The sequence below is a fragment of the Meriones unguiculatus genome, chromosome 16 (assembly GCF_030254825.1).
Source record: "Meriones unguiculatus strain TT.TT164.6M chromosome 16, Bangor_MerUng_6.1, whole genome shotgun sequence".
Taxonomy (NCBI): Eukaryota; Metazoa; Chordata; class Mammalia; order Rodentia; family Muridae; genus Meriones; species Meriones unguiculatus.
This window is the reverse complement of record NC_083363.1, coordinates 15858122-15871155: the sequence shown is the minus strand read 5'-3', so window position 1 is coordinate 15871155 and position 13034 is coordinate 15858122. Positions and strand designations below refer to the sequence as shown.

Sequence of the window (13034 nt, the reverse complement as noted above, 5' to 3'; positions counted from 1 at the left end):
ATTCATTTCCCCTGGAAAGCGGTGGGGTTTTATAATGATCCGATCTATTTTGTAGCTGGTGTTTCCATTGTAATGCTATTACAGAACCAGCGTCGTGACAAATCGTCTGTTTATGAAGAGAATCACTTGTACAAGTAGCAGAAAATTAGACATGCTTCTATTCTGCAGTAACAATAAAAACCAGCAAGGGAAAAAAATCCTCCAATTTATTCCCATCTGTATCAGCAGGGAAGCTCTAGAAGATGAATTTCCTTCTAACATCTCCCAAGACCGATTATTAACTACAAATACAAATGCAAAGATGCAGTTCCCCTAAATCCTAACGAAATCCAAGACAATCTCAAGCTTAGCCTGACACGGGCCCTTTAAGAAAACCAGGCACTTTTAACTCCACCCCTCTGCCGACTGGAAGCCTGCAGGTCGCCTTTCCAAAGGCGGTTAGTTTTAGGGATAAACAGGGGAGAGCCGAGTCGCCCCCCTACTCTCCCTAGGAGGAATGTTCCCCGAGGTCTTAAGCCTCCTAAAAGCGGCTGTCTGGAGACGGAGTGGGAAAAGAACAAAAGAAACTTGTGAAGTCTGGAAGCCACGCCCACGCTAGGCTGCACCGCCCCGAATAAAGCGGAAAGAATGTAGTTAAATCCGAGTCTCCGACCGTGCTCCCCTCGCACCGTCCATCTCTGCGGGTCAGTTTTCTGGAAGCGTCCTGAGACCGAAGGCGCCCAGTGTCTCCTGTCCCATACCCAACATGGCAAAGTCAAGGAGCCAAGCGAACTCACGAAGTGGCTCCCTCAGCAGGGGCTTTATTTACAGCGGCGAGATACTTCTGCAGAGCGAAGCTAAAGGCGTCCCCCCTCGATCTCTAGCTTTTATTGTTAAATGCTGCTTCGCCGGACTGTGTCCAGAAGTCCCCTAACACTAAACTCAAAGAGTGCCTAGGAGAAGTTGGGGGTGGGGGGCTCAGTGCAGTTGGCTTTTCTGAGTTGTTGGCTAGAAGTGGCCATCTTGGTAAAGATGAGGCCAAGGTTCCACCCTTGGCAGGGTAACTTGGCAGGTTAAGAGTTTATTCCAAGGTGAGGACGGTTTCTGTTCAGCCTTGGGACAAGACAGCATAACCATTAGATCAAAAATAGGTTTAAAGACAAGGGGGAGTGGGACGAGGGCCCAGGAAAGCGATTTAAGTCATACCAAGAGCTTTATAAAACACTTAGGGCAGTTGACAGCTAGAAAACACTTTTTCTTTTCTTTCCTTTTTTTTTTTTCATTTTGTTTCCATGAGCTTGTCCTTCCGTTGACTAAACTTGGATAAGAAACCCGTTTTGTTTTGGTTTTTTTTTTTTTTTAACTCAGAAGTGAAAGCTGTTATGTATCAGCAGGGTAAAGTGTTTAGACCCTTCTCACCTGCTAGGCCAGTTTCCTGCCAGCCCTTTCTGGGAGGGAGGGGCCTAACAGTATTGGAGTTTCTGATTCTTTGAAGCTGGCTCTCTACAGTAGTAATTGCGGTTTTATTTTTACCTCCTGGAGTTTTGTAGGAGTCGGTGAGCGGTAATAATGGTTATACAGTTCCCTCGCTTAATCGAGGCTATTTGTTTAGCATTGTGCCTGCAGTTACTTGGGAAAATTGGCACTTGAAGTGTGTTTCAGCCCTCCTGAAATCATGCTCCCTTTTCTTGACTAGGCAAATCTTGGTTTCTTAATCCTATTTCGTGACCTGTGCAGTGTTTGCAAGAGGCAAAAAGAAAAACGGTGGGGGTGGGGGTTACTCCTGGTTTCAACAACTGGACGCGAAAGGGCCTTGTCTTTGCAAAATTCTTTCCCAAGCAAGGCTAACCTGTGGCTGCCCTCACGCCAACACGCACACGCACACACACAGCCTCGGCCCTCTGCAGGGGAACTTTCTGTCCCTAGCGAGCATCCGCACTGAGCAGCCAAAGGGATCCACGCGCGCGGGCGCGGACGGAAGGTGCCAGGCTACATCTTGGCGGGGGTGGGAGGGTGCGGTGGCCTAAGGAGCCCGGCGGCTGCCCCTCCCACGTGTCCCGGCACCTGCGCGGCCGGCGCGGCGTGGAGTCCGCCTCCCTCCGGAAGAGGCGGCGCGGCCGTGGGCCGGGGCCTGGGACGCAGGGTGGTGTGGGTGGGGGGGTGAGGCCCGGGGCGGGAGCACGTGCGCGGGGAGGCGGCCCGGGCCCGAGCGTCTGTGTGCAGCTCGGCTCAGCCCGACGCGGGGCTGGGGCTTGCGGGTACGGCCCCGCGGAGCGCGCCAGGCCCCGGCGCTGCAGTACTGCCCGAGTCCGGGCGGGGTCTCTGTTCCCTGGCGGAGCAGCTCGCGCGGCCGCGGGAAGCGCCCTCTCTTTCTCCGCCGCCGCGCGTCTGCGCCCTGCCGCCCGCGCCGCGCTCCGAGCTCCCCGCTCCCCGCCGCGCGCCCGGCCCCGCGCCCACTCGCCCGCGCGCCCACTCGCCCGCGCTCCCGGCCCTCCGCGCCCCGCTCCCCGCGCCCACTCGCCCCGCCATGGCGGACAGCGCGAGCGAGAGCGACACCGACGCGGCGGGCGGCGGCCCGGCAGCCATGCAGTCGTCCTGCTCGGCGACCTCGGGCGGCGGCGGCGGGGGCGGCGGCGGGAAGTCGGGGGGCATTGTCATCTCGCCGTTCCGCCTGGAGGAGCTCACCAACCGCCTGGCCTCGCTGCAGCAGGAGAACAAGGTGCTCAAGATCGAGCTGGAGACCTACAAACTCAAGTGCAAGGCGCTGCAGGAGGAGAACCGCGACCTGCGCAAAGCCAGCGTGACCATCGTGAGTGCACCCCGCGGACCGGGGGACCCCCGAGTGCGCGCCCCGTGCGGGGGCTGCGGGCCTGCGGGCATGGGGAGCCAGCCTTGGGGACCACGGACGTCCTCCCTCCCTTGGGGTGTTGGAGGTGCCTGGGGAGACTCCCCACGTTCCCTCGTTGCCCGGGGTGGAGGCCCCTCCGAGGCATTACTGGAGGCTGGCGGCGTGGCTTGGGGGGCGGGGTAGGACTTTCTCAGCCCTAGGGTCCCTGAAGGCTCGGAATCGGGGGATTTCCCCCAACCCCCACCGAGTCCCGGTGAGTGAATGAAGCTGGGGTCTGTTTGGGGCTTAGTGGAGAAGGCGGGGTGTGCCATTGGGCTGGGCACCCAGTTGGCAGGAGGACGGTGCTTTGCTGGATTGCCGGCGCTGGGGGAGGGAGAGAGTGGCCCGGAATCCGGGAAGTGGAGTTTTCTGGCCAGGATGGGGAGAGAAGGGCGGGCACTGAGTCTCCAGCTGCACCTCCTTTGGATCGCTGTCCTTTTGGGCCGGGAGGGTGGGCGGGTACAGAGTAGGGGGGAGTGTAGCGTCTGGCACTGGCTGGGACGGGGATGGAGGGTGGCCGCTGGGATTGCCTGGCTGAGCTAGGATGTACGTGCGTCTCCATCATTGGTGGTAGAGTCTTAGGAGTACTTGCCTGTGAGCCTAGGTACTTGACGGGAACACAGGCCATCTGTTCTGTTTCTACCTGGCCCCTCGAGGCTCCGCTGGAAGAGGGTAACGTTAGCCTGAGATCAGCCTCCTGGTGGAGCTGAGTGGAAAGGCCCCCGTAGCGGTGATGAGGCGAAACGTAACTAGAAAAAGTACGCGCTGTGCTCTCACCTTCCATCCTTGCCAACTCCACATCATTAACATGCAGAATCCCCCACAGACAACCCTATTCAGATCAAAACAGTTTCCCAGCCAGCAGCACGGAAGAAAATGTCAAGAAATCAAGGAGGATAAATTGCCAGAGCTGCTTGCACGCAGCTGATTAGACAAAACCTTCCAATGGAGAAAAGAAATTTGGTGATGGGTCAAGGATCACATCCTGGAGACGAAAACGGGACAAATTTAAGCCGCCCTTGTGCCAAGAAAAAGTAGAGTGTGTGTTTGTTCCTACATGGCCCTTTTTGGTTTGTGTAGATAGCAGGTTTCCACCAGGGAGGGAGTGTGATTTGCAACCTAAATAGTAGCTGATTTTGTTGAAAGACATCCTCCTTGCTCTTATCCAGTCCCCTTCAGGGGAACTGGACCCACAAGCCTACATTTCCAGGATGCAAACTGTTGGATGGAACTTTTGATAGAAGAGGGAAGCAATTTGTGGAGGTGGCCACCTGGCAAGCCTTCAGTCTTCTTTGGCTACGAGAGGACTCGGCAGAATTGAGGTTGAACAGGAGAGGGACATTGGGCGGTGCAGGTTGTTAATTTCAAATTTGATGTAAATGAAAACTGTTTAAAACTCATGGTGAAGGACAGCATTTGGTCTCCTGCAGACCTTGGAAGGGAACAAAACTTATCTCCAGCCTCTTCCGTGCCCTGAGCCGGCAGGTGGGTCTGCTGATTGTGTGGAGGCAGGTGACACTGTGAGAGAGTTATCCGTTTGACCTGCTGACCTATGAACAGGTCTGTTACTTGTACACAGAGACGTTGGCCTCGCAGGGACAAACACGTTCATGCCTGGCACGCAAGACCAGAAGCCTCCTGAATATTTGGTAGCAGCAGTGGGGAAGGTGGGGGAAAGCTTTGGTTAACACTCACTCAGCTACAGCCAACAGCCAGTCAGATCCTTTGTGGAAGTGTTTTGTAGTCCCACCCAGTAAGGTCGTTAAATTCTTCAAGCTGACAGTTTGTTTGCAAGTGTGGGACTGGTTTTTTTTTTTGTTTTTTTTTTTTTGCCTGTTTGTTTTTAATCCCTAATGAGTTCAGGGAGATTAAAGTGCACGTGGTCCACCTGGGTGCCTCACTCTTGGCAGGTGTGTAAGGAGCTAATCATCCAGTGCAGGAAAAGGTTGGTGAAGCTTTTGACCAGGGATGAAGACTTGGGGGTGGGGTCCTACCTCGGAACTGGCTTATGGTGCACAACAGAGCACCACCTGTTGAGTTTACGCCAGTGTCAAGCTGTGCGGTTCCTGACAGACCCTGCTGGGAAGGCCTCGGTAAGGGCTCAGTTAGTTTGACGTCATCTGTCAAACTAACATCATCCTGTTTCTTGCTTTCTTGGCTCTTCTTAGTCCTTCTAGTTGTAACATTAACTTACATGTTGATGAACACTAAATGTGATGAAGGCATGTTGGTTTTCAGCTGCATCCTAGGCTGGAGGGGAGAGGGGGGGGACTGACTTAAAAAATAGGCTGTATTTTACAGTAGCTTTAGGTTTGCGGTAAAAATCAGCATAGTTTCTCCCAGCCGCTTCCTACACCCTCTACAGGCACAGCTTCCTCCACCACCAGCCTCCAGAGCACCAGAGTGCTGCATTTGTTAGAGTCAAGGGTTTCACGGGCACCTGTAGTCTGTGGTTTACAATAGGGTTTACTATTGTATATAGTTGTATATAGTCTATGGGCTAGGACAGAGGTGTGAAGACATCGCTCACTGTAAGAGCATGGAGATGAATTCTGCCACCGTAGGAATCCTCTGTCCTAGTTTTCTTCCTCCAGTAAGGCCTGGAACCGGTTGAGCCCTTCCTAAAGTTTTGCCTTTCCCAGGATGTCATATGTGGGGTGTGGAAACAGATTGGGTTTCTGTCACTCGGTGTAGAATGCACTGAGGGGGTCTGTCCTCCATGCTCTTTTGTTTTGCATGTGTATGCTTGTGTGTATCTGTAGAGGTGTGACGTTGTCTTCCTTGATTCCTCTCTAGTATGTCCAGGCAGGGTCTCTCTCACTTGAACCCACAGCCTGCAGGAACCGGTTAGCCCTAGCCAGCCAGCTTGCCCAGGGGCCCCTCTGTCTCCATTTCTTGAGGCCTGAGATTACAAGCTGGTTGCTAGGCCCACTGAGCTTTGTGTTCTGGGAGTCTGATTCCAGTCCTCATGATTATACAGCAGGTCCCTCATCCACTGACCCTCTACAGTATTTATTTTTGTGGTTCGCTTCTTTCCAATGCTTGCATGTAACCATTTATCTCCTGTCTACTGAAGGATGTCTTATTTGCTTGCAAGTTATGGCAGTTGTGAATAAGTCTGCTTTAAACACTGGCATCCATTTGTCTAGACAAAAGATTTCAGCCCAAGTGGGTAAATACCCTGGATTAGAGATGCTGGGTTATCTGGTAATTGCCTGTTTACTTTTGTGAGAAATTGCCAAACCGTGTTCCCAAGTGTCCCGGAGGAGCTTTCATTCCTACCAGTGGTTAAATGAAGTTTGGGGTGCTCTTCCTCCTCACCAAATGTGGTTCTGCTGCTTCCTGGATGCTGAGCTTTGTCACAGGCATGGAGCAGGACTTCACCATTGGGTCTCTTTTTTTCTTCTTCTTCTTCTTCTTCTTCTTCATCATCATCATCATCATCATCACATAGTAAGGTTCAAGAGCCAAGTGAGCTCTGCTTTCCTTGGTGTAAATGGCTCATCCCCACCATGATTCCCATTTCAAGAAGGGCGGATCCTTTGGTCTGTTTCCTCAGCATCCGTGTGGCTGGAGGGTAGCCATCACCTGTGGGGAGAATGAGCGGCGATAGGCCTCTTGTCTAGGACTGTACATCGTGTGGGAGGAGGGTTCAGAGCTGGTCCTCAGTGTGGTTTATCTGGGGCTTAGAGTGGGACTAGAGTGTTTTGAGTGATTATCCAATTTCGCCCGTTAAATTGGCAGTGGAGCTGGGCTGCTGATTATAGATGGTGCGTTCTTTTGGAGTGGGAAAATAAACACAAACCAAATGCTTAGTCACGCCTTCAGACAGTGTTTAGGTGTTAGTCTCCATGAGTCTGGTAAATCCGGGGAGAGTGTGGTCTCTGATTGTCTGACTCAGCCTGAGGGTGGTCCGGGCATAGATGGTCTCTGTGCAGGTGTACAGAGACCATCTATACAGTCGTGGGCAGCGCCTGTGTGTGGGACCGCAGAGTTCCCAGCCAGCAGCTAGTGTTAGACGTGTGAGTAGTGTTCAGCTGCCTCTCTTAGTGTGTTTTCTTGACAGGCTCAGACAGTCAGTGTGTTTAGTTTGGAAATGAGGCCTGTAGTAAGCCACTAGGATTTAAGTGTATTTTCTGATTATCAAACAGTCTTCTTCTTTATAGAAGCTTAGATCAGTACAGATATTAAAAAGTTTTTTTTTAATTTTTATGTTTGCCTGTATGTACATGCGTGCACCATATGCATGCAGTACCCACGTAGGCCAGAAGAGGGTGCTGGATCCCTTGGAGCTGGAATTAGAGACGCGTGGGAGCTGCCCTGTGGGTGCTAGGCCCTGAACCGAGGTCCTTTGGAAGAGCAGCCAGTGCTCTTAACCTCGGAGCCATCTCTTAAGTCCAATACAAAAGTGTTTTGAACTTGTAACCAAAAACAGTGGCGCAAATGACATGGTTAGGAACCCTGACGGTGTGCCCATCAACGATGGTGTCCTTACCTGGTGAAGGACACCCATACATGTTGGTGGTATGTATTTGGGATTATTTACTGTGCAGCCTTAGATACGGTTTTCCATTTTCAAGGCTGACTTTTGGCAGGTCAATCAGTGTGGCCCGTGGCAAAAAGTGGCGTGTCTTTCCCCCCTCCCCCTGTGTGGAAAAACCTTTACGGAAGTGCACACTCAAGACAAAGTTTTGAGGGAAACAGGAGCTCAGCGTTAGATCCGTCTACACACTGATCTTAAAAAGGCTGTCCTTGGATATTCCACATTGAACGTTTGTTTTACATCTCTGAGTGCCTGCTGGGTGTCTCGCGAAAAGCACCCCAACCCTGAAGGAGGCCACCACAGTCTTTTGTAGTCCTCTTGTTATGCATTTGCTGGAAACGGGGCTAGTTAGAGAATGCACAGTGTCAGGTTGATGGGGACTGCTGTTCAGGACTAGAGAAACAGGTCTTAAGCAAACACCAGAACTTTTTAAACTTTCATTTGTTTTCTCTTGAGCCAGGTCAGCTTTCTGTTGGCTTCCCAGGCTGTGTGACTGACGCTACTTGCTCCTCAGCCAACACTCTTCTCCTGATCTGCGGGGCCTTTGTGCCTTTTCTGAGAGTACACAGACCTGAACTGAGTTCCCCAGCTCCCCTCCGGCTGTACCCCTGCCCTGCCCTGCCCTTCTCCACTTCAGCCTCCCTTCTCCAGTGTGAATTCTGGTAGCCTTATCTGTCTCCCCAGCCAGTGTGTCCTGGCAGTAATTGGGTAGTCTTTCTGCGCTGTAATTGGGTAGTCTCAGAACCCATTGGCCACCACCCTCATCTTCCTCAGGAGTTGTGGGTCTTTGTGTGGTGTCAGACTTTTCCTTCTCCATCCATGTTTCTCAGCATCTGGCATAAAGGGAGACACTCGAGGGTTGGGTTGGTGAGTTGGCTCGGGGGTACCCTGTTTACGTTGGTTTTCTGGGGTGAGGGTGTTGTCACTCCTGCCATCACAGCAGACCCCATCTTCCTGGTTTGCCAAATAGAATAGGTGGACGATGGATACACTGTATATATGGGGACTCACTGGAGGTGTGCCCTACACCCTGGCCTCTACCCTGTAGGTTACCTTGTAGCACCAACCTGGTTGTTGCTGCTACATTTCCTTTGCAAGGGAGAGCAGAGTGTCTTCAGACTGAGTCTCTGAGGAAGACCTAGGACAGAAGTGGGCCTGCTGTAAGTGCTCATGTTCATCCACATCTGCTGCTTTGGTGGTGTCGATGGTGATGGATCATCCCAGACGGTTCCTATGGCTTCTTTTATATTAAAGTCACCTATATTGCCTCTGGGCAGCACCCGTGGTCGTCATAGGGCAATGAGATTGGGCAGATACAGGGGCCCTGACCTGGGTCTTTGATTGATTGAGGATGGATGTGAAAACAGGATCAGGAGGCTTGAGTCCAGAGCTGTCCTTCCTCAGCGATAGTCCAGGTGGAGGTGGGAGTCCATGCAGGCTGTAGGTGTGTTCTTCCTGCTTTGCTCCCCCTGAAATCCCGCCTTTCCAACGTAACCACGTTTACACCCAGCAATGCTAATGCTTGTGTTTAAAATGCAGCCAGGCCGAGGGAGGAGGAGTGAGCCATGTTGCTTGTCCTTGGGCGTAATTTTTTTCCTCAGTGGGGAGGCATTGCATTTTCTCTTCAGTCGCAGCGCCAGCTGCTTTTAGGTATATTGAATTATTGTCAAGGCTAGCAGAGTAAATGCTCACAGGTTCAGTGTGTTCTCGACAGGAAGGGATGCTCTAGAAAACACTTGGGATGGCCAGGATCTTGGGATGGAAGCTTGCAGACTATTCTTGCCTTTCCAGATTGTCATGTGCATGTGTGAGTGTGTGTGTGTGTGTGTGTGTACATGTGTACATGTGCATATATCTTTATATTTTATGGTTGTGAGATACAGTGTGAAGTTTATCCCCACTCCCACGTCAGTGAATAGCAAATGCCAACACTTTAATTCTCTCAGGGATAAGAATATGGAAAAGTCAGGGCACAGGTCCACACTGTGACTAGTGGTTACGTAGGATCACTGTTCCCTTCCTGTCTCTAGATGCAGGGTGCAGTGCATTTTATCCCATTTAAAATTTGTTTCACTAGTGCATGTTCATTGTACAATTTGGTGGGTTTCGTAAGGACATTTCCATTCAGGTATACCATGTGCTTGGCCCACGCTCACCCTCGTGTGTGGGTTGTGTTTTAGTGCTTGAAAGGCATGGTTCTTCCTTGTCTGGTGGCGGGAGATTAATCCCTCTACCCTATATCTTTGACTTCCCCAGAAAGGCACAAAATGGCAGGTAGTAAATACAGCCTTAAGGAGACAGGAGTCGGTTTCCAGTGCCTGCACCCGAACTCCTGTGTCCCAGGTACTGAGAACTATCTGGAGGGAATTCGAGGTTTCTGCCGATGCCCAGTCAGGACCACTCCTGGCTTTATCCATCTTGGTTCTGGCTGGACATTGGGTGGAGGCAGTTGAGTGCAGAGAGAATTGTGGCTTTACCTCCTGTCCAGAGGGTCTGCTCTCCAATACCCGTGTGGAAGGGAGCAAGGAAGTCAGTCATGCTCCTTTAGGGTTTCTGGACCAGGGTGCGTCTCTGAAGGGAGCTTTGGCCTTCTAAAATGAAGTGTGTCTCTCTTGATAAGGAAAGCATGGTGTCACTGCCCCTCACAGCTTTATTAGCCTGTAGTTTATCTCGTATGGGGGAGACATTGAGAGCTGTTGTTCAGTTCCTCTGTGCTGAGCTGGCTCAGAGCCCTTTGTTTATTTTTAATCTTCATTTTTATTTGGAGGTAGTTGAAAAGAAATGTCACTGATGTCTGAGTTCTGATTGGTGTCTGTCAGCACAGCAGGCAGTACCTAGGTGGTTCTGATCCTGTTAAACCCTGTGGCCCACCCACCCTTCCTTTCATGGAATGCTTGTTGGAGGGACCAGACTGCCAGAAGTTTTTTTTTTTTTAAGCCGAAACTGTGGGAAAGCAAAAGACAGCTTAAGGTAAAGTTAGGAAGAGGGTTTATCTGCCTAGGTTTGAACCCCAGCTGGTTAACAGCCCAATACTGATGGATGGGGCTAATCTTCCACGCATCTGTTTCAGATCAGCCCACCTCCCCCCGCCCCCACCCCTTTCCCCAGGAGGGCAGGTGTGCCTCCAGCATGAGCTGCTTAATACCCACCAGGGCATCTCAGGGCACTGGGGAATCAAATGAGGCCATGCTCAGTGGGGAGTGGAGGTGTGTCCTCACCGACTTAGGTCATCATTCAGAAGGGCTTTCCAAAGAAGGAAAGAGGAAATGAAGGGATGAAGACAGTGGCTTAGACACCTAGGTTGCCTGCGTAGAATATTTTCACATTGTTCGCATAAAGGAACAGTTTGAATCTTCTGCAGCGTAAGCTCTGGAAGATTAAATGAGAGGGGCCAAACGCTGGGTAATTCCTTATCCCTCAGAACTGTCCTGTTTGTTTGGTTATCCCAAAGCACCAAAAGATATCCTGTATTCTGTGGAGAGTTTTGTGCGGAAGAGGGTTCTTTATGGGCAAGCCTTCAGCCCATTGAGATCTCACGCACTTCCTGGTTTACTGACTCCAGAGGGCTGGGGAGATGAGCTGGAGAACAGTTGTCCAGATGCTTTTAATGTCTTTGTTAGCAGGGAACACCTAAAGCAGATAGGTGGCCGCGGTCAGCCCTGGGCACCACTGTGAAGGCCCCTGGCTTCTGGGAAGAACACAAACTCTCACACACCTCTTTGAACTTGATCGCAAGGAGATGGCTGTGGAAAGCTGTGTCAGACCCCGGAGAGGCTGGTACCTTTTTCTTAGGTATTAAATTCTGTGGGTACACTCTGCTGCCTTCTCCAGGGTGCAGTGTAAGCCTCAGGGCCTCAAGTTCATTCAGAGCACTGTGTAGTGTCTGTCACCACCATTCACAACCAGAACTCTGCCCATGGTAGTGTCCCCACCTTCCCTCTCCCGTGAGCAATACTGTCATGACTTTTAATAATCATTATGTATTATGTATTCATGTTATTTATCTGTGGTGTGCTAGGTGGAAACCATGAGCTTCAGCATGCCAGGCAAGGACACTGCCACTGAGTGACAAACTAGCTTCATATTTTACTTGTTTGTTTATTTTGTGTGTGTGTGTGTGTGTGAACTTGTGTACATATGTGTATGTGGGGGCAGAGGTGGACATTGGGGGTCTTCCTGTGTTTTGCTCTTTACTCTTTTGAGACTGGGTCTCACAGAACCTGGGGCTCACCAGTTGCCTAGACTGATGCTAGACGCCCCCCCCTCCTCTTCTGCATTCCCAGAGCTGGGGTCACATCCAAGTGCTTGCTGCCATACCCTGTGTTTTACACGGATTCTGCTGTGCTGGCAAGTTATATGTCAGCTTGACACAAGTAAGTGAGAGTCATTTGTGAAGCGGGAACATAAGTGGAGACCACACCCCCACCGGATTGGCCTGTGGGCAAGCCTGTGGTGTATTCTGATTGATGTGGGAGGGCACAGTGCCACCCCTGGGCAGGTGGTCCTGGGCACTACAGGGAAGTAGGCAGGGCAAGCCATGAGGATGAGGAGCAAGCCAGTAAGCAGCACCCCATAAAACTTAGTGTTTTATCACTAAGACACTGGAGCTCCAAACTTAGGTCCTTAAACCTGAGGCAAGTTCTTTACCAAACGACTATCGCTGTTTTTTCCTTTTTGCTTCCTTCCTTCCTTTCTTTTTCTTTTTTTTAAAGACAAACTCTGATCTACTGAAGTAGTTAGCTGTTTTGTTAATGTCTTGGAAGTGAAGTTAGAGTTGAGACTTAAGGTGTTGTTGATCTCTTACTCTAACGTAAGCTTTTGCGGCCTGCTTTCTGCCCGTGTCTATTTTTTCTTGACTGTAACAGTCATGCCCAGTGCCCTGACCCCACAATTGACGCCAATGTCCTAATTTAAAAGGGCACCGTGAGAGAGAAGGGACTTGGGTGTCTCTGATTATTCGCCCCCTTTAGTGAATGTAAATTCACTAACATTAAAATGATTTTCTGAGCTGCATTTTGAGTAAACTTTCACTTGAAGGGTGAAAGAACAGAGAAAACCTTATAGAATTCTGCCAACAGTTTGCCACCTTCAAGTCTTTTTTTTTTTTTAATGTGTGTGAGCTTGCTTGCATGTACGTGTAGTGTGTGTGTGTGTGTGTGTGTGTGTGTGTGCGCGCATGTAGTCCTCACAGAGGTCAGAAAGGGTGTTGGGTTCCCTGAAGCTGGAGCATGGATCTTGGCCTGTGGAAGAGCAGCCACCTCCCCAGCCTCCCTCTCGTCTTTTTTCACTGTGATGAGATACCAAGGGAAGAGTTTTACAAGAATCTTCTCATTTACAGTTCACGTTGACATGTTCGAGTGCGTGCGAGTGTGTGTGCGTGCGAGTGTGTGTGCGTGGTCCACGATGCGCACTTAAAGATTAGCAGACAGCTTAAGGGAGTCTGTTCTCTTCTTCCGCCATGTCGCCCCCAGGGATGGGACTTAGGTTGGCAGGCTTGGCAGTTCAGATCTCTTGGGTCCCACATTGACTCGTGGAGTCCTCCCTGTGCTCCTGTGGATCAGTACCTCTCATGCTTTTTGCTGCAAACCCACAAACAGGTGAACTGAGAGGAGGGTCTCCCCCAAA

At 51.0% G+C, this 13034-nt stretch overlaps 1 protein-coding gene across 1 annotated transcript in view; it reads left to right on the top strand.

The window, feature by feature from the left end:
* The first annotated feature begins 2131 nt into the window (after positions 1–2131).
* The window catches only part of Ccdc6 (coiled-coil domain containing 6), a 94017-nt gene continuing 83114 nt past the window's right edge, over positions 2132–13034 (top strand). Inside the window, exon 1 of the mRNA XM_021659169.2 lies at positions 2132–2788. Within this exon, the coding sequence (XP_021514844.1) occupies positions 2507–2788 (282 nt within the window). The 5' untranslated portion in view covers positions 2132–2506. The remainder of the gene's footprint in view (positions 2789–13034) is intronic.